Source organism: Podarcis pityusensis (assembly GCF_964106645.2).
Source record: "Podarcis pityusensis genome assembly, chromosome: 8".
In the NCBI taxonomy this organism is placed as follows: Eukaryota; Metazoa; Chordata; class Lepidosauria; order Squamata; family Lacertidae; genus Podarcis; species Podarcis pityusensis.
The window spans coordinates 36,284,314-36,308,938 of record NC_138033.1 but is presented as its reverse complement, the minus strand read 5'-3'; the positions used below and the strand labels follow the sequence as shown (position 1 = coordinate 36,308,938).

Below are 24,625 nucleotides of genomic sequence, written 5' to 3'. Positions count from 1 at the left end.
TATGTATTGGGAGTAAGAGTCAGTGGAGGAGCAGGACCATTTCTCTTCATACAGGCATCTCATTTCTCTTTTTCTTTTTTAAAAGAACCGTATTGTGCTACTGGTTCCTATTTCCTTCCATTGATAAATCCAGGCTGACGCATCACAATAACTCCCTATCGGTCTCCAAAAATTGCACACACAAACACACACATATTATTACCCTGCATTTTATGCTGGGATCAAGTAGCAGCTTCCCCCGCCCTGTTGTTGTTGTTGTTGTTGTTGTTGTTGTTGTTGTTGTTTTTAACTCAGGGGTTGTGTCAAGCTGGTTTTACATATTTTTCCTCTCATTTGAACCTGGGACAGTTCCCAGGTTGATTGTCTTTTTTGGCAGTGCCCACTCCCCACCCCCTAGTTATTATGACTATTTCAAATGGGCTGAAGATGTAAATTCATCTGGCTTTAGGAGCTAGAAAGAAAATGAGCCTTAGCTGTTGTGCTACGTCGCGTGTGCCTGAAGACATTGCTGGTGGCTTTTGAGATCAAGCGGCAGTGAAATAGCTTCTACTGAGAACCGGAGAAATTCTTAAGCCGATAATGAGGAGTGACTTCCTTTTGATTTTCAGCGCTGGCTTTACAATCTGTCTATCTGCTTTTGAAGAGAACGGATTCCTCCCAGGGGAACGGGAATGGCTCCCCAATTAGCTGTTGCGCTCTGCTGAGGTGGTGTCTTGGATTTAAGGGCTGGGTTTTGAAAGTGAGCGATAGGTCCTGCTGATGTAGATCTTGAGAGCCTTGGTGCCCCAGATGCGAGTTCAGCTGGAGACGATTGAAATGCTTGTATCATACATGCTAGTGTTTGCTGGATGGAGGACGTTCATAAAGACTGCATATTTGCTCCACATAGTGGGGAGAGAGCACAGAAGCAAATAGAGGAAATGAGATTTTGCCTTTTGCTCAGTCAGAATACGGAGTTTCCAACTGGACACTCAGAGCTTATCCTCCCAATTTGCCTAGCACATTAGTTATATTGACCGGACAATCCAACATGATGCACACATGCTTTGGCTTTCTGGTGTGTGGCCCTGTGGCTGAGTAGTTATCTGCCTTTCCCATTCGATGCAGATTAACACCAATGCTCACAGAGCTCTGTTCATTCGGGAATTTTCCCCAATCTCACAGTTGCAGAAGGACAGGCGTTCAGTGTTCTTTCAGTGACTTGAGAACATCTGCGTATGTATAATTATTGAAGAACATCTTTCTCGCTCTTATAGTCTGAAAGTGTGTGGATGGTGAAATCTCCAAAGCCAGACAACAAACAAGTAAGATTTCTGGAGCTTCAGCTCTGTGTTGTAGCACTTTGGCCCAAAAGGTGATTGGCAGAAGAAGCAAACTAAATGTGCAAAATGATTGCATTATGGAAATGTGCTTTAATGTGGTTGCAGAATTCCAGAGGTTGCAGAACTCAGCATTTCTACATGCAGAATGTTTTCAGCACAGAGCATGCCTGACCCTCCTCCTTTGCTCAGGCTGCTTTGAATTGTCGTCTGCTTATCTCAAGGCGTTCATATTCTAGTTTGGACCCCTTTCTTCTTGGAACAGAGGAGGATGCTACAACAACCCCTAGTTAAAGTCTTGCTGGTAGGAAGAGCCAGTGTGGTGTAGTGGTTAAGAGTGGTAGACTCGTAATCTGGTGAATCAGGTTCGCGTCTCCGCTCTTCCACATACAGCTGCTGGGTGAACTTGGGCTAGTCACACTTCTCTGAAGTCTCTCAGCCCCACACACCTCACAGAGTGTTTGTTGTGGGGGAGGAAGGGAAAGGAGAATGTTAGCCACTCTGAGACTCCTTCAGGTAGATAAAGTGGGATATCAAATCCAAACTCTTCTCTTCTTCCTCTTCTGATCTCCAAGCCTCCCTCCTAACAGTCGTTGCCTCTCTCTGGATATAATATAAGCCCTGATTATCAATTTATATTAGTGATTGCCCAGCAACATGCTGGGTGGCCAATGAATGAACCATGGGATGGGCTGAAACTACCCTGACATATTACACCACCGTGTCAGATGCAGCCACCACTCCATGCCCCTGTGGGGTTGAGAGCCGCAGCAGTGATCTGCCCCTCCCCCATCTCTCTTTTTGCCCAGCAACTTGTCAATACGGTTCTAAGGGAAATCCCTAAAGCAGGGTTTCCCAAACTTGGGTCTCCAGCTGATTTTGGACTATGACGCCCATCATCCCTAGCTTAGAGACCCAAGTTTGGGAAACCCTGCCCTGAAGCATCATGGATTCACCAGAAAGCAGGGTCCTGGATGCCAGGAAAGGTAAAACTATGGCTGCAAAGGGATTGAATATGCGCACTCCCAATTGTTCCTTTGCAGCTGAGGCTTAACCTTTTGAATGTGGTTTTGATGTGGTGCCTTTCCCTGTGGAGTTGCTTTCATCAGGGATCAGGAGCTCCCCAACGTATCCTCTCCCTGATGAAAGCAGCTTGTCAGGTTAAGTTGCTAAATTTGAATAGCCTCAAAGGTAAAGCTGCCGCTGCCGCAAGGGAGCATTGGCGGCTCAAATCGGGTGCTATTTGCAGCTGCGGCTTTCCCTGCCCCACACCTGACTTCATAGGGCAGGCATAGGCAAACTCGGCCCTCCAGATGTTTTGGGACTACAACTCCCATCATCCCTAGCTAACAGGACCAGTGGTCAGAGGTGATGGGAATTGTAGTCCCAAAACATCTGGAGGGCCAAGTTTGCATATGCCTATCATAGGGCATCAGACGATGGGCAGATGGGTGTGTCTTCAGGCCACTGGTCCATCATCTGCTGTTTTCATGTGTTGTGTAAACGAGTTTGCCCTGTCTTGCCTCAGCTACTCAGTGAGCTTCACAGCTGAGTGGGGGTTTGAACCCTGGTCTCACTATTCGCTGCACAGCACTGGCACTCTGGTCAGCATCCGTAAAAGATGACCCCCAAATCACAATACAGCGGGTTAGAGGAATAGGCAACCGTCTCGCTTTGTGGCGTATAGAGCTGTTCTACAGCTGAAAGCTACTTCATGTTCCATATAAGAGGGCTGGATGGTGCAATCTGTACCTTTAGTTGTCGTCATCCATGGGAAATGATTGCCAGTTTTTGTCTAAAGAGCACTTGTTCAGGAGTAAGCATCCACAGAGTAAGTGGGCCATTTTTGTCAAGCATTGTTCTTAAGCGATTGGTTTTTCAGTAACGTGTACATGATATCTTCAGTTTTCCAGTCCAAAGAAATAGGTTTTTCAGTAAATAGCTGAAGAGGTGTTTAACAGACTCACACACACAAACACGCGCTCACTCTAGCCTGTCCTGGCTTTTCATGTGAGTCATTGGCCCTCTCAAATACTTTGCAATGCCTCAAACATTATTTTTCCTTGCATTTTTATTTTTTATTTTTTTATTTTGCATTCATGCGCTGCAGTAATTAATTATGCTTGAGGTAGAACTGATTTTGTTGTGGGCAACAAAGGGGTTCTGTATGTACTGAGTGAATTTGTGTGAATATCATGAATGCTGAAGAGGTGGCATTTGCATAATGCATCTTTATTCTCGCAAACAGACTTTTGTGAGAGAGCCTTTGACTGTGTTTCTGTGGCTTCTTCTGTCCTTCCCTCTCTGATTTTCTAACCAAGGAAAATGCTGGGGTTTTGTTAGTTTCCAGGATCCCCGTCATTATTTTGTGATTTGGAATATTTCATTCATGGGCTATAAAGCCTTGAAATGCTGGGTGTTCTGATGTTTACTCTGTTAATAGCCAATTCAGATCCCTAAAGTGAAAATAATGTTCAGAATATTAGAGTGTTTACATGGAGAAAGCAATGATGGAACATCTTTGTTACCAGGAAAAATGCACAGTATCAACTTATTTCTTTTCCCCTCCCTGGGCGATAGTGCCTTTATATAGAGAGAGGGGGGAATGTTAGATGATTTAGAAATAGCTAGATGGTGACAAGGCACAAACTTTGGCAGGGGTAATATATAAACCTTATGTGTTCAGGGGGGAACAGCTTTGCAAATAAGTCAGCAACTTACTAGTCTGCAGACATTTTTACTAAACTTCCCTGCCCCACCCTTGCCTGTTTTTTAAAGAAAGCTCTCTCTTTTCTTTTCAAGCCTGGAATGGCAAATGTTATAAGGACCATCTGACTAGAAAAAGGCCAATAAATTTTCTGCATGCATTTGGAAGAGGCTCCTTGGAAGAGCCAAGAAATGTGTGTAATGACATCAGGATGTGGGGCAAATGGTAACATGCCAAGGGGGAGAGGGCAGCTTGCCATGGGTGCCTTGGAGGGCATACGCCATTTTCGTAAGACCTATTGCCTTTGGATAGTCCTCCAATTTGCCCAAGCAAATGCCACAAGTGACTAGGGCTGAGATGATCTTCTCATCTTGGAGTCTCTGAATGTCAAATAAGTGCAGAGACAGAATGAACACTAAGCCGGGGAGTTCGCAATGCAGGTGAGCTTGGATCTTGGATTTGTAAAATTAAGGTTGCAGTCTTAACCCAGATGATGTGGGATTCGCTTCCTACTTCTTTTTTAATCAAGGAAGCATTTAAAGATTATCTGTGAGTCCTATGGAGGTCAGGCAATATCTTGCAACTTCACATAATAAAAAGGGCAGTCATCGCTTTATTACATTTTATTAAACTTTATATCCTGCCAGTCAGACCAAACAAGACTCTCAATACAGTTTATCCAAAGTTCTACCTGGGGTGGGAGGCTCTTTAGATAGTAATGTGTGTTGTTTCGAAACATAGCAAGCCAGTCCTGTTGCACATTTTGGGCACCTCCTGCTCATCTGTCTCTGTGAGGCTCTAGATTTCTGCCCCAGTGTCCTGCTCTGATGGTGCCACGGGTGTTTGCAACTTTCAGCTGTTTGAATAGAAAGGATAGTTATCCCTTTTGTGTGCACATCTGAATCCTTCATGAAGGGAATTCAGCTCCCGTATTCAACTGAAAGTTTGTGAATTTATGCAGTTTTGCAGAAATTCGCTTGATTGGTACATCTTCAACTCAAAACCAACCTCTTCAGACTTAACCCCTTGGAGTCCTCACCCCTAAGCTTCTGTGGCCAATCTTGTTTGTAATCATCCATGCCATTTCCTCTCTCCAACCCTGCTCTACTTTCATGCGATGCATCATGACTTGCTATTTATTACTTTCCCTCTGGCAGGCTTTATCTGTTCTTTGGGTTCTCTAATGTGAGAGGGGATACCTCAGGCCTAGGGGCCAACCAAATGCAGCTGCCCTTGGGACTCCTTCCAGGCCACCTCCCCACCACCACTAGCCCTTCTTTGCACCTGCCTTGAGTGTTTTTGACTGGCTGGGATGTGTCCTTGAACCCTGATAATGCCTCTTGCTTGCCTGGATGGGTGGTATGTGTACAAAGGTTACAAAAAAACAAAAAACAAAACCCTCTGGCTTCACCCATCACTGGCATGTGCCCTTTGCAAGGTTGGCCAGAAGGGAATGTGTCCCGCAGGTTGAAAAAGATTCCCCACTCCTTCTATAATGTGCATTGATATGACAGCTATTAAATTCCTCAAAGCTTGTTCCTAGTAAAAATGCTATTTCGTAGTCAGTTATAGCAAAGTGAGAAAGTTGGTAAGGGAGAAAGAGACTACAGGATGTTGCACATTAATATACATTGTGGATTTTAGCTTTTTGTTTGTGACCTCTTATGGTTGTTGTTTTTTAATCTGTTGCAGTCTCTAATCACTCCTTTTCAGAGTGTCTTGCTAGTGATTATATTGCAAATAGCAAAATTGACCTATTTCTCCCTGTGCAGAGCTATATGTCTGTGTTACATATGCATTTAGCAAAATATGTCATTTTGCAGCGAACAGTCTTGTGATTGTGCCTAACCAGTTGTGACAGCAAAAGAAGCTCGCCTTCAGAATTGAATTTTTAAAAGTTATTGGAAGGTCTCTCTGCTAGTTTTCACGTAATCTAGTCTAAATCAAGGACGACGACGCCACCCCCACCCCCCGGTTGCTGCCGTGGTACTGTAGCAGCTATTAATAATAGCCGTTCTATACAGTTGCTGGCTGAAAATCCATTTGCACTCTTTGCATCTAATCAGGGAGATCAAAGCTAGGGCTGAGCCAAAGAGCCAGAGGGTAGGGGGAGATTTTTATGAATGCATTTGTGGCAATAGCAACAATCCCTTTTGCCCCTTTTGAGAATTGCATTGGAAGATGGTGTCTGCCGATTCAGAGTGAGGGCAGCAGTGGATCAGTCTGGCTAGGATCGTCCCACATAACCAGTCCAGGAAGCATTGTCTTCACTCTGCACTGGCTTTCTTCAGTGGCATTGGCATATTGTGGTGTCGCTGGTTAAGGCGCATAATCCCTGAATGTCTGGAATTGGCATAGAAAGGGTGAGCATCCCAAGTAGGAAAAGGAAAATGGGAATCAGCAGAAGGAACACAATGGCACCCCCGCTTCCTATCCACCACCAAAACTGTTGCATGCCACATTAAGGAAAAATATTTCAAAAACCCCTTGAGGAGGATTTTTCCTCTGTATTATCCCAGCATGGAGGATTCCAATCTATTGCTATCCTACCAACACTACCACCAATTTGTTTTAAAAAAACCTCTACTGTTATTTACTTATTTATTGCCCAACCCTTTCCACCATCTATTTATATTACCAGTCGGTCCAGGTGGAAAAATCAAAGTTGGAAACAGAATTGTTAGACCCTAAAGTTAAGAATTTGTCAAGAATGTACAACTTGCTGTTGAAATGGAATACTCAAGATGAAATGGTGAAATCTGCTATGATTAAATGGGCACAAGATGTTGGACATAATATTATGATGGCTGACTGGGAACAGTTATGGACCACTGGTATCAAGTTTATGGCATGCAATGCCTTAAAAGAGAATTTAATGAAAATGATTTATAGGTGGTACATAACACCAGTCAAGCTTGCAAAAATCTATCATTTGCCCGATAATAAATGTTGGAAATGTAATGAAACTGAAGGTACATTCTTTCACCTTTGGTGGACGTGCCCAAAGATTAAGGCATTCTGGGAGATGATCTATAATGAAATGAAAAAGGTATTTAAATATACCTTTCTGAAGAAACCAGAGGCCTTTCTCCTGGGCATGGTCGGCCAATTGGTGCCAAAGAAAGATAGAACCTTTTTTATGTACGCTACAACAGCAGCAAGAATACTTATTGCAAAGTATTGGAAGACACAAGATCTACCCACCAGGGAAGAATGGCAGATGAAACTGATGGACTACATGGAACTGGAGGAAATGACTGGCAGAATTCGAGACCAGGGAGAGGAGTCGGTGGAAGAAGACTGGAAAAAAATTAAAGTATATCTACAGAAACATTGTAAAATTAATGAGTGTTAGAAGGATGCTGGAATGAAGTTACATGGTTTTAGTAGAAATGTAACAAAGAATTAAGTAAAAGCTGATTGATAATGGGTTAAAATGAAAAAATTCAAGGTTAGATCGTTAAGATAAATTATAGAATAAAAATTGAGAAAGATGGGAAGAACTTGCTGAAATAGTGAATTGAACTAGAATACAAAAAAAGGGAGGTGTGAGGAGGTCGATGAAACAAGTAAAGGAAAGGTAAAGATATGGAATATTGGATGCTTGTCTTAGTTTCTTCTTTGTTTTTCTCTTTTGTTGTATTATTGTATTGCTTTTATATGTTTTGTTATTGTTTTTTCTTTTGTTATTGTTATTTTTTCCCCTTTTTTCTGTAATTTTTAAACTCTTAATAAATATCATTTTAAAAATATATATATATTATCAGTCAGTCATAAAGCTCAGTTCCCCCACCAGAAGCCTGTAATTTCAGCATGCAGAAAATGCTTTTCAAAGTGAACAAAGCAAAGCAAAAGGTATGTTATTTTGAAATATCAATTTAATAAAACAAGTAGTTGTGCTAGCTTTAAAGGATACTTTAAATTAGGCTGCTATTGATTTAAATCAGGATGTTTACTAGACCAGGCGGCTGGCTTTCAAAAAGGCAGTTTTGAGAGGTTCAGTTCCTCCCTCTCTCCAAGACCCATTGCTGATTACTCTGTGACCCTCCCTCCTGGTTAATTCTCGCCAAGGCCAAACAAGGAGTCCTATATACAGTGGTGCCTCACAAGACGAAATTAATTCGTTCTGCGAGTTTTTTCGTCTAGCGAATTTTTCATCTTGCGAAGCACGAAATCCCATAGGAATGCATTGAAATCCAATTAATGCGTTCCTATGGTCAAAAAAAGTCCAAACAAAGCCAAATTTGGTACAACAAGAGTTTATTAAGTGCTCTTTAAAGTCACACATACTGTAAAGAGCATTTCAAAAACTGAAGGAACAATAAATTAAGTTTCTAAACATGACAGGAAAAACATTTAAAAATCAAAAAAGGGTACATTACATTTTCTAAGACTCTGGGGGACCACTCGAAGAAGGTTCCTCTTCCACTCTTTGCTTCTTGCTTAAGAACCTGTCCATGGTCTGCTGCTTCATCCGCCTTTTCAGCACCTCCCTGAAAGACGACATGACCCTTGTATCAAAACTGTTCGCAAGGTCACGTGTCACGTGCTTGTCAGGGTGGTTCCGCTCTGCAAAAGCCTGCACATCCTTCCACTTCAGGCAAATGTCCCTCAGTTCTTTGGAGGACAGCTGTTCCTCAGTTGCTTCCTCCTCTTCCAGTGAGGCCTGCTCCTGCGCAGCCTCTGCCTGCAGTTCGACCAGCTCCTGGGTGGTCAGCTCGTGGTCGTGCTCCTCCACCAGCTCGCTGACATCCTCCTCTGTGACCTCCAGGCCCATGGTCCTCCCCAAGGCAACAATGTCCTGCACCACTGTTGACTCTGGTGCATCAGAGTCACTTGGTGCCACACAGTCCGGCCACAGGCTGCGCCAAGCGCAATTCAAATTTCTCTGGCTGATCCCTTTCCAGGCCGTGGTGATCATCTTCAAGCAGGTGACGATGTCAAAGTGGTCCTTCCCAGAATTCCCGCAGGGTGATGGTGGTGCAATCAGTCACCTCGAAGCATCGCCTGAAAAGCTCCTTGATGTAGAGTTTTTTGAAATTGGTGATGACCTGCTGATGCATCGGCTGGAGCAGTGGCGTGGTGTTAGGCGGCAGGAACATGATGTTGATGAAGCTGAACTCCTCCAACAAGTCCTCCTCAAGGCTTTTAGGATGAGCAGGAGCATTGTCCATCAGAAGCAAAGCCTTCAGCGGCAGGTCGTTGTCCAGCAGGTACTGTTTGACAGCAGGGCCAAAAGCAAGATTGACCCAGTCCACAAACAGCACACGTGTGACCCAAGCCTTGCTGTTGGATTGCCACATGACACTCAGCTGCTCCTTGTCGACCTTGTGTTTCTTGAAGGCCCGTGGGTTCTCCGAGTGGTACACCAGCAGGGGCTTGATCTTCAGGTTGCCGCTTGCGTTGGCACAGAAGAGCAGGGTCAGACGGTCCTTCATGGGCTTGTGGCCAGGCAACTTGGCCTCCTCCTGAGTGATGAAAGTCCTTTTGGGCATCCTCTTCCAAAACAGCCCGGTCTCGTCGCAGTTGAAGACCTGCTGTGGAACGTAGCCCTCCGTCTTCCAGGAACTCCAAGGCAAAGTCTTCAGCCGCAGGAACATCAGAACTGGCAGCCTCTCCATGCCTGACCACGCTGTGGATTCCGGATCTCGTCTTGAACCGGTCAAACCAGCCTCTGCTTGCCTTGAAGACTTCTGGCTCGCCTGAGGTTCCTGGCTGTTCCCGGATGAGGTCTGCGTGCAAGGCCTTGGCCTTCTCACAAATCACGGCCTCAGTCACTGTGTCCCCTGCACGCTGCTTCTCTTCTATCCAGATGAGGAGCAACTTCTCGACCTCCTCCAGAACAGCTGGGCGGTTCTTCACGATCCTGGTGACTCCCTTGGCTGCATCAGTCGCAAGGATCTTCTCCCTCATCTTCAGGATGGTGCCGATGGTCGATGGGTTCCTGCCGTACTCCCTGGCGAGGTCCGTCACACGCATTCCACCGTCGTGCTTCCGGATGATATCCTTCTTCATTTCCAGCGTCACCTTCTCCTTCTTCCTCTCGCCGGCCTCTGCAGCAGCAGTCTTCTTGGGTCCCATGGCAGCACAGCTCCTAGCTTCGTAAACTCAGAAAAAGAAAAAAAAAAATCAGTGATTCAGACCCAAAAAATTCAAAAGCACCCAGCCACCCACCACACAGGAATTCAAACCCTGAACCAAGTCCTTGAATTCCAAGCACCCAACCCAAAATCCAAAAACCCCCCAAAAAGTTTTAAAAGTTTAACTTAACTTACGAAATGGCTGCAAATCACCAAAGTCTTCAAAATCCTCAAATGGCTGCAAAAAAAGTTTTGGAAAAGCTTTAAAAATCACCAAAGTCTTCAAAAACCTCAACTGTTCCCCCAGCCACCCACCCACCACACAGAAATTGCAAACCCCTCCCCAACTGTTGCAAACCCCTCCCCAACTGCTCCCCCAGCCACCCACCACACAGAAATTCAAACTCAGAAATTTTTTTTGGGGAAAAAAAAACATGGCCCAATGGTCACAGAAAATCATAAAAATGCAGAAAAAAACCACACAAGCTCCCAGATTCTTGCAAACCCCTCCCCAACTGCTCCCCCAGCCACCCACCACACAGAAATTCAAACTCAGAATTTTTTTTTTGAAAAACAACAACATGGCCCAATGGTCACAGAAAATCATAAAAATGCAGAAAAAACCCACACAAGCTCCCAGATTCTTGCAAACCTGCTGATGCATCGGCTGGAGCAGTGGCGTGGTGTTAGGCGGCAGGAACATGATGTTGATGAAGCTGAACTCCTCCAACAAGTCCTCCTCAAGGCTTTTAGGATGAGCAGGAGCATTGTCCATTAGAAGCAAAGCCTTCAGCGGCAGGTCGTTGTCCAGCAGGTACTGTTTGACAGCAGGGCCAAAAGCAAGATTGACCCAGTCCACAAACAGCACACGTGTGACCCAAGCCTTGCTGTTGGATCGCCACATGACACTCAGCTGCTCCTTGTCGACCTTGTGACCCAAACAACATTAAAAAAAAAAAACCACACAAAGTCAACCTTGTGACCCAAACAACATTCAAAAAAAAAACCACACAAACTCCCAGATTCTTGCAAACCCCTCCTGAACTGTCCCCCCAGCCACCCACCACACAGAAATTCAAACCCAGTATTTATTTATTTTTTTAAAAAAAGAAAGTGCCCCAATGGTCACAGAAAATCATAAAAATGCAGAAAAAAACCACACAAGCTCCCAGATTCTTGCAAACCTCTCCCCAACACCAAGTCCTTGAATTCCAAACACCCCAACCCAAAATCCAAAAACCCCCCAAAAAAGTTTTAAAAGTTTAACTTGCCAAAGAGCTGCAAAAGAAGTTTTGGAAAAGCTTCAAAAATCGCCAAAGTCCTCAAAAACCTCAGAAAAGGCTACCACACCGCGTGCTATGAGTTGCTCCTCGAAATCAAGTCGCAACTGCACCTCTTCCAGCAATGCACCCTGGGTATTAACGGTTTTACGAAAAAGGAAACAAACTTGCAAGACATTTTCATCTTGCGAAGCAAGCCCATAGGGAAATTCGTCTTGTGAAGCGCATCGAAAAACGGAAAACCCTTTCATCTAGCGAGTTTTCCGTCTTGCGAGGCATTCGTCTTGCGGGGCACCACTGTATGAAGCCATCCAGTTCTCCACTTGCCTCTGGAGGCACTTGGGCTTCTATTCAGGACCCCTGCTGAAGCTCTCCCTCTGGTCCAGCATTTCACATACATTACAAATATATCTTCGAAACCTATTGCCCAGATACCTAAGCCATTTCACCAACCCAAGAGCTGAGGACTCTGCATGAAATCTTTGAGCTGTCTGCTTGCCATTAGAGACACTCAGGCTTCTATTCAGGACCCTTGCCAAAGTTCTCTCTCTGGTCCAGCAGTTCCATCGCTCCCTCGGGAACTCCCCACTGAGTTTTGGCTTGCAAGGTCCCACCAAGGCTATCTCCTGTGAGTTCTTCTCTTCACCACAGTTGCTCTTCTCTAGCCAGTGATTTCAGTTCTTTGGCCTTTTTTAATTCACAATCGCCAAGTCCTCTTAAAGTCACATTGTCCCACCCCTGGCCAAATGACAATTCGCCAAAGCCGTCACCTACGCATGCGTTACGGCTGTCCAAACTGTACACACTGTGTACTTCCATGTGGTTGACCGCGGCTTCGGTTTTCAAATTAGATGGAAGCTGGTTTGAGGGAAATTGCATCAAACAGAAGCTGCAGGATAAAGATGGAATGTGGCTAATGGCTTCATTGTCCTCTGTTTCAAACACCAGCGGGAGCACACTGGAGCCCAAAGTATATGGTGGTGTGTACATAATCTGGTCTGGGCTAGTTTCCCCCTTCTCTCCCTTCCCTGGGAAGCTATAGGTCAGCCTTCCCCACAGGTGGTGCCCTCCAGATGATTGGGGCTCCGACTCCCATCATTCTCCTGAGTGTTGGCTGTGCTGGCTTCAACTGATAGAATGAGCCCATCAAGATTTGGAGGAAGGCTGGCTGGGTTAGCAGAATGTGCACACTAATCATTGTTGCTTTTTCCCCCACCCCGAAATTCTGTTTTCCTAATTTTGTTTCCGTAACTTCTCAGGGACAAATTGCCACTTGAGCTATTGCACAGGAAACTCGATTAGCAAACATTATAATTACTGTTTACTTAAAATAGACAGTGTGATGTTAAGCTCATTTTAAAATATTAATTATAATATTTTTCTCTGAACACGAAGATATGCAATTCTGATCAGATCATAAGATCTAGTGAGGGTAAGTGGATTTTCCTAGCTGGTGTGACAGGCATTTATAAATATGTATATTCACATCTCCTGGCAGTCTTTGTGTAACTCTTTGGCTTGATGAAAGAACATATTTATTTTTAATTATTCAGAATCCAAACAAACTTAATGCATGTAAAGAATGCTTAAAACTACATCCATTGGATTGAGTGGGGAAGTAGAGAAGTTAGATGCAAACCCAACCCCCACCCTCAACTGTTGGAAACTTTGTGGGACAGGCTCTGAGAAGAATATATAGGGCCCTGAACAAAAATCCTACTGACTGTTTTTCAACTGTCTTTTCTGCTTTCTCTTCTTGGCTAAACTCTCTCAGCATTCTGAGAGCAAATATTCTTATTACATAGAATTCAGGCCTATAGTACTATTTTACTTTCCATATCAGCAAGTAAAACTTTTGAAATTTATTTTAAGTATTAGGAACTACAGCAAATAACCTTAAAGTAGCTTGAAAGCCATGCTTTCTGATTTGCAAGTCTGAGGTGGCTCTGTGCATATCTAGATCTAGTTAGCTGTTGTTGACTGAATATATTATCCCAGCAACTAAGAAATTTGTTAGAAATCTAAGAATCCCAACAGCAACACCCAAGTTTGTAGCATGTTTAGACACTAGCAGCGAGGCTTACTTCTGAATAGGCAACCTGCATAAGATGTCATGGAGAATTATGATGGGATAGTCATACAAAAAGAAAATTGAGAGATTGCGTTTTCCATTTGGACCCGTTGTATTGTGAGGTTCATAGGTGTACTTGAAAAATATGTTGGAAATCATCACTCATATGTCTCTCCCCCCCACCCCAAAATGATCTGAGTAGTTAGCTAGGTATCCATGTGGGTTCCAGTCAAAACTGCTAAAGAAGAAAGTGCTAAAATCAGGAAGCCAATAGTTCTAACTGTCAGTATCATCAGCCCACAGGCAGAGGTACCTGGCCTCCCCCGAGGCATTTGAGCGAGATACTGTGTGTTTACCATCCGTCTGCGACCTCCGGCAGGCTAGGTAAACAAACCGGCGATCCTCCTCAAACGTGAGCAGGACACACCCTCCTCCTTCTCTCCCTCCCTGCACTCCCCCAGGGAGGGGAAGAAAGACAGACAGGAGTCCATTCTACATGTTTTATTCCTGTCATTCAACAGTACATAGAAATGTGACTGTTCCCTTCAGACTCCATCAGAAGAGTCACACACTCCTCCCCTGTACTTCCAGCACAGGTCATATGACACTCTGAGCTAACATCTGGTGCTCAGAACAGAGAATAGGCTCCACCTTTTCCCCAACAGTAAATCTGCACTGTTTTGCATTCCAGCCATCTGGAGCTGGCTTTTGCCTTGGTGCTTTTTCCTGACATCCTCCCCCAAAAGCATCAATTGGCAAAACATGATCCAGAGAAGAGAACAAACAGTTGTTATACATATAACAGTCCCCTGTTGTTTCAGTTCCACCCTTGGAACTCCCCACCACTGGTTTCACCAGTGTACCTCTCTGGTTGTCTGGCTTCCAAGGAATGAGTGCTACTGCATTACCTTGGTTAGCTACTCTCTGTTGTGTCTTTGTCTCTGACTTAGACACTGCTTCAACCTGCTTTGAGTTGTTAACAATAGCAACACATGCAACAGCTAAGTTAGCAAACTCTTTTGAGTACCTCTTTGATGGTACACCCTTTGTAACTCTCTCAGACCTGCGTATGAGGTTCTGATCCTCTGTGCTCACTGGTTCAACCTTTGGACTCTGTTGAGAACCAGTAGCAATCAGTGGTTCTTCCTTCACCTGTGAAGGTCTATCCATTGTGTGAGATTTCCTCTCAATGACTGTTACAACTGAACTCTCTGAGCTCTCACTGTCATCATCATCAGTACCACTGTAATCTGTGACATCAGAAAAATCATCATCATCATCACCATCATCTGAATCGTTTCCTGTGGGAAATGTCTGTTCTACAACCCGCTCTTGCTCTGGAGCACTCTCTAGGAACTTTGTGAGAATCACCTGACCAGATTCAGACAAAATTACTCTGTAGAGACCCTTTTCATAACCCACAAAAATGCCTCTGGCATTCTTTACTCCACCTGGAGCTTCTGTTCTCACATGAGACCCGAAAACCTTAAAATAGGCAACAGAAGGTTTTCTATTGAACAGCTTCTCAAAAGGAGAACATCCCAACTCTGTTGAGACCTTTCTCAGCCACACATGAAGATAGGACGCTAGCGATTCGGCCCAATATTCATGTGGCAAATGTGAACTCAGCAATTGCGCATTCATCCCCTTTTGCAATTCTTTGTTCACCCTCACACAGACCCCCCCTGTTCCACGCTTCTTGCGAAACTGCCACTTTGTGGTCTATCCCTTTTCCATCCAGGAACTTCTGAAACTTCTGTAACAGAAAAACTTGCTTGTCATCTGTGAAAAGACAATCAATGTTAGCATCATGCATACTTTTAACCTTGTCACAAAACTCCTGAAACTTTTCTAAAGTTTCTTGCGGTTTCTCCATCATATAAACCCAAGAATAATTAGTGAAACAATCCACACACAAAAGGTAATATTTTGCACCGCCTCTAGATGGTTCTAGAGGACCAATCACATCAGCATACACCCGCTGAAATGCTCTGTCGACCTTCTTCGTCACCTTCCTGGTGCTCACACTGGTCACACCTGCCAGAGAGATTTCGTTAGAATCGGAATAATTACATTTCATGTAATCACTTTGATCAAAAGTCAACAAATACAGTCCATCTTTCTCTTTGGCAGTAAGAAACAGTTCTCCATCTTTGTAGATCTTGCAGCTTTTAGCATCATAGGACAGTTTCAGTCCTTTCTTTGCAATCTGCGACACACTCAGCAGATTAAATCTCAGTCCTGGAACCAGGTAAACACCACTTATAGTCAAGTTCAGACTCTCAAGATACACAGTCCCAATTCCAGTCGCTTCCAACTCTTGACCGTTGGCCTGTTTCACAGTGAAGCTTTGCTTCCTCAACGTCGAAAATAGTCCTCTGTGCGGGCATAAATGTACCGTTGTGCCCGTGTCAATTATGAACGAGTTCCCAACATCTGGCGTGGTTCCTTTCGCCATCATAGCCTTTGCAGGTTTCACCTGGCACTTGGTACGGCTTTTGCCTGACGCCTCAGGCTTCGTAGAGCTGCTCTTTGGTCCTCTTGACTGGCGCGGCTTCTTACAGTTTCGCTGTAGATGCCCAGTCTGTCCACAATTGTAGCATCGGACAGCACTCAATGCTACTCCATGCTCCCTAGTAGCATCATCAGTGGGGAGATTTGAACTCTGTTCTTCCCTCCCCCTGCCAGCAACACCCATTGCACCTTGTTCAGGAACACCAACAGTTCCAACAGCCACAGTTCCTGCACTCTCCCCTCTGGGGTCAAAGCTTTCCTCAGCTTTCGTTGAGCTCTTAGGAACTTGGCCAGCATCATCTTGGCTCACCCCTTCTGGGGTAGTTATTCATCCAGACCCTGATGAATAACTGTCTCTGGTCAGGGGAGATGATTTAGGCAAGTCTCCCCCCTTCTTGGCATCCATCTTGAAGCCAAGCCTCCAGCTCACACAGTCAAACAAACTGTAAAATCCAACAGTTGTTTTTTCCTTTCTCAGGCAGGCAAAACTGCAAGTTGTTTACGCCCTTTTTGCACCTGGCAGCTAGACTCAGGCTGCTATTGAAAGTCCCTTCCAAGGGCTCTTAAGCTTGTAGCCAAAACATTCTCTGATTTTGTTTCGCTTTCCCAGGCTGACATTCACAGTCCAGCCCCTTTGCTAGTAACTTTACAACTTTCCGTTACCTAGCAACAATGCATTTCAATAGGACATCTTATCTTAACCACAAAAATTTGTGGAATGCAGGCCTCTTCTACCGGAGCTGTATTTTTCCAAAACGCAGCTCCCCGTGAACCAGTGAATTAATCAGACTGCGTTCACACTTTTAGCCCGAAATGCAGCAGCATACCTTGAACTTTGTTGCCCTGGAAAACACCTCTTCTTTCCACCAGCTGTCTGTTGAGCCTCTGGCATCTTTCAGACGCTTCTCTTCCTCCTTGGAGCAGAGGAGGACAATCCACCAGCCTCTCATGCAGATGCCCGATGAATCACAACCATCCGAAGGCTGCCATATGTCAGTATCATCAGCCCACAGGCAGAGGTACCTGGCCTCCCCCGAGGCATTTGAGCGAGATACTGTGTGTTTACCGTCCGTCTGCGACCTCCGGCAGGCTAGGTAAACAAACCGGCGATCCTCCTCAAACGTGAGCAGGACACACCCTCCTCCTTCTCTCCCTCCCTGCACTCCCCCAGGGAGGGGAAGAAAGACAGACAGGAGTCCATTCTACATGTTTTATTCCTGTCATTCAACAGTACATAGAAATGTGACTGTTCCCTTCAGACTCCATCAGAAGAGTCACACACTCCTCCCCTGTACTTCCAGCACAGGTCATATGACACTCTGAGCTAACATCTGGTGCTCAGAACAGAGAATAGGCTCCACCTTTTCCCCAACAGTAAATCTGCACTGTTTTGCATTCCAGCCATCTGGAGCTGGCTTTTGCCTTGGTGCTTTTTCCTGACACTAACTCCCATAATGATGTACTTGTTTGCTTCTGTTGTACATTCATTGGCTTTGAGTTTGGGCTAAGTGTTCAAAGATGAATTGCGTATTCAGGCCGTCCAGATGTCATTCTGAGCTGCCTGGTGTTAATGACTGATTGCATCTTTTCCATCGCCAAACTTTTTCCCTATGATGCATGAGCTCTCCGTAGGTGATGGTCTTAATGGCTGACAGCTCCCTCGCCCTGTCTGTGAGCTCTCCAGAGTCATCCGTCTTGGGCCTGGCTTTCCAAAGAGTAATTCCATTGTATTGAAGCACCAAGTGTTTGAGATTCAGAAGACTATAAAATTGATTCTTCCATAAAGAGGTAATTTGTGGCAAATGGTGTAATCCTCTGGGCAGCCTTTCACTCATTCTGTATGTCCAGGGCTCCTAAGATGTAGGCAGAGAGAGATTGGAGGACCTCGCAGGCCAGTTGTGTTCTTGAAGTGCTTTCTTTTCTCCCGCTCCTGGAACAGTAATTTATTATTTACCCAGAAGTGCACAGCTCCTTTCTCTTACTTAAAGGCAGCAATGAAAGAGATCCCCACAACACCCAATGCCTATTGGCCACATTGCTCTGCCTTCCCAAACTCCCCATGTATTGGCAGAAGGGAGCCCCTTTTTCCATTTTATCCATTTAACAAAATCCGTATACTTCTTAATCATAAAAAACCTCTAAGATGGTGACATAAAATATACACTATAGCTGCTGCATTTGAAGGTTGGGCCTCCGGGGAAAGGGAAGGAAGACAGATAAAAGAAAGTACTTCTTCATGCAGTGCATAGTTGAGCATGCTCCCACAGGAGGCAGCCACCAGCCATGATGGCTGTGTTTTGCCACCACAGTTGGTGGCAGTGATTCTTCTGAGTATCTGCTGCTGGAGGCCACGGGAGTAGAGACTGGTCTTGTGCTTGGTTCCTGCCTGTTTCCCACAGGCATCTGGTTGGCCACGGCGAGAACAGGATGCTGGACTAGATGGGCCCCTAGCCTGATTCAACAGACTGTTCTTATGTTCTTAAGGACAAGGTGGCAAGTTCTTCCTGGGAGAGACAAAAGCAGAGTGAGGGAGAAAAGGGAGATGAGATGTGGGTGGACGGACATGTGTTTGTGTAAGATGGAAACAGAGAGTAGTTTGGCTCCATCCTCTTCCATTCCTAGCCTCATCCACCTTTAATCATCCCTCCAAGGGAATCCATCCCTCAATGGGGAAAAGGTTACCCACTGCTAAACACCATAGTTGAAGTATATCCTTAAGTGAGTTGAAGGATATCTGCTTTTCTTCATGACCGGAGAGAACTGGGAGGTGACATTCTTAGTGACATCAGAGCTAGCTGGACCCTGCAATAGTCTTGTTGGTGTTACGTCCTTTCTAGATTGGTCCTCTCCTCCCATGATACACTAAACCTTGACAGGATGTAGATGGTTGTCTCCTTTTCAAATGATGGAAACATCTCTCCATTAGAATTTGCTACTTTCTTTTTTGGAAACGTTGACACCCAAATGATCAAACTGCGGATAAGGAGACTCCCTTTTCAGTTTGAACATGAAGATGCTGTCCTGCAAACGTACTTGTTGGACCTGCTCAATGGATGCTTTTTGGTACTTCAGAACGATACTAAAGTAGAAAATAGGTCTCGTTTGAACACTGTATGTGTCTATTTTTAGGTATTTGTTTAAAATACATGTCAGCACAGAGAAGCCCCCACTGTTTCCAGAACATCTCCTATGGTCTTGTTGGGGATGAAGGCCTGATTAGGATATGTGGCAGATACCTTAATATAGAGACTTCTTGGGTCTGGCGGTGCATCATCAAGAACTGGAAGAGCCCAGAATGGTTTAAACGGCTGTAGTTGGCCAACTCTTCTGTACTGGTGACGGAAGCTTTCTTCTTTCTTTTTCCCCAAATGTATTGAAACAACTGAAGGATAGTAAGGCAACCTACAAAAATCACTTCTGACACTTTATCAAGTACAGTGCAAGGGATGACTCGTACAATTTTATGCTATAGGCATACAAGTTCCAGTTTCATCTTGTCAAGTCTCAAATCACTGATTGCAGTAAAATCTTGACACTGGAACTGCAGTGTAATATAAGTAACCATGCTGGTGCTGGCAGCATTTGGAAATACATTTAATAACTATAATTTATCAAGTATGTTGGGCTGTCCCAGGAAACCAAAAATACCCATAGTAGTAATGTATAATATTTAAAGGATGGATTATACATGAGCAGAACTGTGTGGGCCCTTGTGTTCATGCATTTGGAAATGTGTATTGTTGTGAGAAAATAAAACAAAAACAAAAAGTGAGTCTTTAAAGAGGGACTTTTGTCCAGATTCTTTTTTTAAAAAAATAAATACAGATCCCTCGTGTTTAGTACCAGCTCTCTTGGAAATTCTGGCTATCTCTGGTATTTGTGGTTTTTTTAGTATTCAACTGTTTTGTTGTATTGATTTTATCTGTGCTATTTTAATGAATGGTGATCTATGAATGTTTTAATAAACAAATGAGGTTGAGCCACAGGTTCGAACTGGGAAGAAAATAAACAATTTGACTTGCTTAAATTGTATACTTTACTTGCAAATTCACCATCAACCTTGATATAGGCTTAGATGATTGCTTAAGGGTGTCATTTGCAAAACCCGTGCAAATTGATCACTGGAAATTAGAGTTGTTTCGTATTTGAAATTTTCACTCAGACATACCAACATTTTATTACACTTAACCAAATATGTATATAAAAATCCTACCTACAGTTCGGTGTTTTGAACTGATGGTTGAAGGCAGACCTTGCCTATCTCCCAAAAATTCCTTGATTGCATCCCACCCTTCTTTCAAGGCACTATGTGGGGGATAATTTTCTCTTTTCCTCCATGCACAACAACCCTACGAAGTAGGTCATTCAATGAACTCCATTCCTGAACAGAGATATGCAAACCCTTTCTGTCTCATCCACACTGTATATCTTAAGCTCTGTAGCACTTGCTTCTTAACTGTTCCTCTCACCTCAGAAGGCCCATTTCTGTCCCCACTTCACTATGCAACTTTTTCTGCCCTCATAATCTCAGAATCCCATATCTCCACTCTTGTCGAGAATGACATTATAAAATTATTATTAGGACTGTGCTCATGAAATGCTGATTTTTAATTGTGACCCAGAGGTTGCAGAGGGACCATGTTGGCCTGGGATTTATAGTGAGAATGTGAAATTAAACCAGTATAATTTCCTGCAGGAAAAATACCATCTATATAGTCTATTAATGCTGACTTCTGAATCTGAATATATTAGAAGCAATTACACAGTGGATAGCTCTGCGCATTATTAATTTGATTGAAAGGTTTTAAACACAGTGCATTATTCACTTGAAATCCCTAGCAGCCTATTGTCTGTCTTTACATAATTCCTAGTGGCCCAAACCTATCCAAACAGGAGAAAAGGAGATGTAAAATTAATGTATGGTTATTACTGAAATTACCTCATAAATTAGTTAAGTCCCCCATCAAGGTTAAAATGAACATTATTACTCTGGGAAGAAGGAAAAAAGAAGTCTCAGAGGCTTCCATTCTGGGCATTACTTTTATTGGGAAAGAGTTCTGTTTTGGAAACTGAATGGATAAGTTAAATATTCCATCAATAATTCTGATAGCGGCAGAGATGACAGAATGGGGGGAGAAGCAGAGAAGTGTTTTGTTCCATCGGACAGATGGTGCAGCGCCAGATTATTCTTTTGTTTCTCCACATTGTATTGCCATCTCATTGATGCCTCTCATAGCTCCTTCGTTCATCTTGTTTTATTTAGAGCATTTTTGCCCCGCTCTTTAGCCGAAAAGGTTCCCAGAGCAGCTGTAAGTCAGTCCCCGCCTGCAGGCTTGCAGTCTAAAAGACAACACAAAAGTAAAAGAGGAGTTAGAGGGGAAAGCAAAGTTGAGGGCGGGGTGGGGGGGGACGTTTGATAATGGCCAGCTGGGATGGAGGCAGCCCAGGTAGCCTGGTGCAACAGCTGCCTCCAGGTGACAGGTGAGGGATGTGCAAAGGCTGTCAATGGAACAGCCCTGCTCACCTTTTCTCTCTCTTGCACTCTGTCTTCTTCCGCTTTCCATTTCTTTCTCTTTCCCATTGTTGAAGGAGTCCAGGGATCACCAGTGTTTTGAGGACTAGCAGGTACATTTGGAGTTTTGAGAAAGTCCTGTGAGCACCATCAGTCACTAAATGTCAACTCTGAGGTGTGTGATATAAATGCCTGCTGTGGGGTGGATATAACACAAAATGGCGGTGCGTCTGAAAAAGCAGAAAAGGTGACAGGAGCCCCAAATGGGTGGGCATGTTTCCTCCAGTCTTTTTTATTTTTGAGAGGATATTTACTGAGACCTTTTTGCAGGCACCATAGGAGGTACTGGTGGGCTCCAAGTTGGCAATCCTTGAAATAGTCTTTAAGGTGGTGGTGGTGGTAAGGATTTATGTGAGTGGTGGTGGGAAGTTGGTTCCTGTGCTCTTAATGTTCTTAATACATTTTGTAAAAATACAGTACAGCCAGAAGCCACAAATCATAAACAGCCTTTAAGGAAACAAGGGCAAAAGCCTGCAAGAATAATTCAGTTTTATTGTGTGTACGCTGCCTACAGGCCAATTACCCAAAGTCTATAGAGTTAACCAGAGTAACATGCAGGCATCAGATAACTTGCCATTGACACAGACTGATGTGAAATATATACAGTATAAATCTTACGCTGTCAGTTTGCTATGCATTTTAATATGTGCATCCAGAAGTTTTAGCTCTCCCCCCGCCCTGTGCCAGAATAAAAATGTCTTCACTAGTCAGCGAAAGATAGCCAGAGGAAGGAGGGAGGGAGGGAGGGGAACCTGACTTCATGAGGTACATGACCTTGTTGGGGCAGCCAGTGAAAAAACCCTGGGTAGTATCCAACTAAGACAGTACTAAGAACAGGCCTGTTGAAATGGGCATGGCTAACTTGGGCCTCTTCATTTCAGTGGGTGTGCTCCAACACAGCTGGATATGCCACCGTGGGTTGTGCCTCCACCCTGGGAGGGACATCCCACTGATCTTAAGAAATGGGCAAGATGGTACATATACAGTGGTACCTTGGGTTACAGACGCTTCAGGTTACAGACTCCTTTAACCCAGAAATAGTACCTCAGGTTAAGAACTTTTCTTCAGGATGAGAATAGAAATCGTGCTCTGGCAGCGCGGCGGCAGCGGGAGGCCCCATTAGCTAAAGTGGTGCTTCAGGTTAAAAACAGTTTCAGGTTAAGAACGGACCTCCGGAATGAATTAAGTACTTAACCAAAGGTACCACTGTACATGCAACCTCAAAATATTCTGGGGGTGCCCATTTCCTAGGTCCTGTTAGAAACTAGATGCTGGACTAGATGAAGCCCTGGTCTGATCTGGAATATTTCCCTGCCCCACAGTGCAATGTCGATGAATAGGAAAAGGTTGTACCCATTCCTGTTTGGCATTTTACTCAAGGCAGATGCCCAGACAGGCTCAGTCCTTAAGCAGTGGATTTCTGGGGTCCCCTGATTTTGGGATAGCCCTAACCGTAAGGACAGTGGTGATGTGGCACTTCCGCACAGTGTTCACCTGAGCATGAGACTGTCACATGGCATGAATACGCATCATATTATGTGCAGGAGGTCAAAAGAGAGAGCGATTAAGTCTGGGGGATTCTGCTTGGCAAACTAAACTGCCCCCTCCAAGTGCTGTTTTGAACTGTGGCTGCACCTTGCAAAAAAAAAAAAAAAAGTTTGCACTTTCTGCCCTTTTCCCCTAGCCTAATGCAGACATCAAGATTTCCCAGTCTCCAGGGTGTGGTTTAGAAAGTGGGCATACCATATGGCTCATGCAAGGCTACACACTCTTTCATGCTCCCCTGTCTCCTGTGTGTGCACACACTCCCAAATCTGCTCCTTTTGCAGCATTCACTATGGTATTAGAGTGTTGCATTATAGATGGACCTGTAGCTCGAGGCACCTCCTTTGCATGCATCTCCATGCAGGGCTGGAAAAGATCGCTGTCTGAAACCATGGAGCGCTGCTGCCAGACAGCACAACAAGGGTGGCCAATGTGGTGCCATCCAGATGGTGTTGGACTACAACTCCCATCAGCCCCAGTCAGCGTGGCCAGTGGTCATATATGGGAGTTGTAGTCCAACAGTGGCTACCTTTCGAATAGATAGTACTGAGCCAGATAGGCCAGGCGTCTTTGAGGTTCTTGTTTTTTCTACAATCAAGTGGCATATGAATCTTTATGAAATAAATACATAAAAGTCTGACTTGGGACAAGGCAGCTTCCTATCTGCACTGAACCTAGCCATGGTTAATTTTAAACCAGGGCTTAAAATCAGGATTTCAAGCAGGTTTGCAAACTGTTCCTCCACATGGGAGTGAATCTCATAGTTTAACTACCGTATTTTTCGCCCTATAGGACGCACTTTTTCCCCTCCAGAAATGAAGGGGAAATGTGTGTGCGTCCTATGAGGTGAATGCAGGCTTTCGCTGAAACCTGGAGAGTGAGAGGGGTCGGTGCACACGGACCCCTCTCGCTCTCCAGGCTTCAGGAAGCTATCTGCAAGCCTTGGGAGCTCCGCGGGAGTTCCCGTCGCGCTCCCAAGGCTTGCGGATAGCAGCATGCATCCCGAAGCCTGGAGCGCCCTGTGCAGATATCAGGCCTGGAGCTTCGTGCAGATATCGGGCGGCCCCACAAGCTCGGGGGACAGTGGGGAGGCGGAGCGCCGTCATCCCGCTATTCCCCGACCTGGTTTAGAGGCTAGCGGTGGGGAGAAGCGCGCTTCTCCCCACCGCCAGCCCCACAAGCTCGGGGGACAGCGGGGAGGCGGAGTGCCGCCATCCCGCTATTCCCCGACCTGGTTTGCGGAGTTGCCTGCATTCCGAAGAGAGATGCCTGCATCCCGAAGCCTTCGGGCAGATATCCGCAAGCCTGGGGAGACCGGCATGACTTCCCGCGGGCTCCCTAGGCTTGCGGATAGCAGCCTGTTCTGGGGGCTGGGGTCGGGGGAAGCTCGGGCTTCCCCCGCCCCAGCCCCAGCCCCGCGCCTGGGGGGGAAATAAAAATTTTTTTATTTGTCCCTCCCCCCCCCCAAAAAAAAACTAGGTGCACCCTGTGAGCCAGTGTGCCCTATGGGACGAAAAATACGGTATGTGCTGCATGA

The 24,625-nt window shown here is 44.9% G+C and overlaps 2 protein-coding genes across 3 annotated transcripts in view; one reads left to right on the top strand and one right to left on the bottom strand.

Moving 5' to 3' along the window:
• The window catches only part of PEPD (peptidase D), a 129,824-nt gene that overhangs the window by 65,324 nt on the left and 39,875 nt on the right, over positions 1-24,625 (top strand). The gene's annotated exons all lie outside the window — the stretch shown is intronic.
• LOC308482410 (putative CENPB DNA-binding domain-containing protein 1) lies at positions 8,168-10,482 on the bottom strand. 2 transcript variants are annotated; one of them, XM_081015483.1, is made up of 3 exons: positions 10,302-10,313; positions 9,625-10,120; positions 8,168-8,707 (listed from the first exon to the last, which is right to left on the bottom strand). In XM_081015483.1, the coding sequence occupies exons 2-3, from the start codon at positions 10,105-10,107 to the stop codon at positions 8,414-8,416; spliced, it is 777 nt and encodes a 258-aa protein (XP_080871609.1). In that variant the 5' UTR covers positions 10,108-10,120; positions 10,302-10,313; the 3' UTR covers positions 8,168-8,413. The 2 variants fall into 2 exon arrangements, with proteins under 2 accessions (XP_080871609.1, XP_080871608.1); XM_081015482.1 differs by having other exon boundaries at positions 9,625-10,482.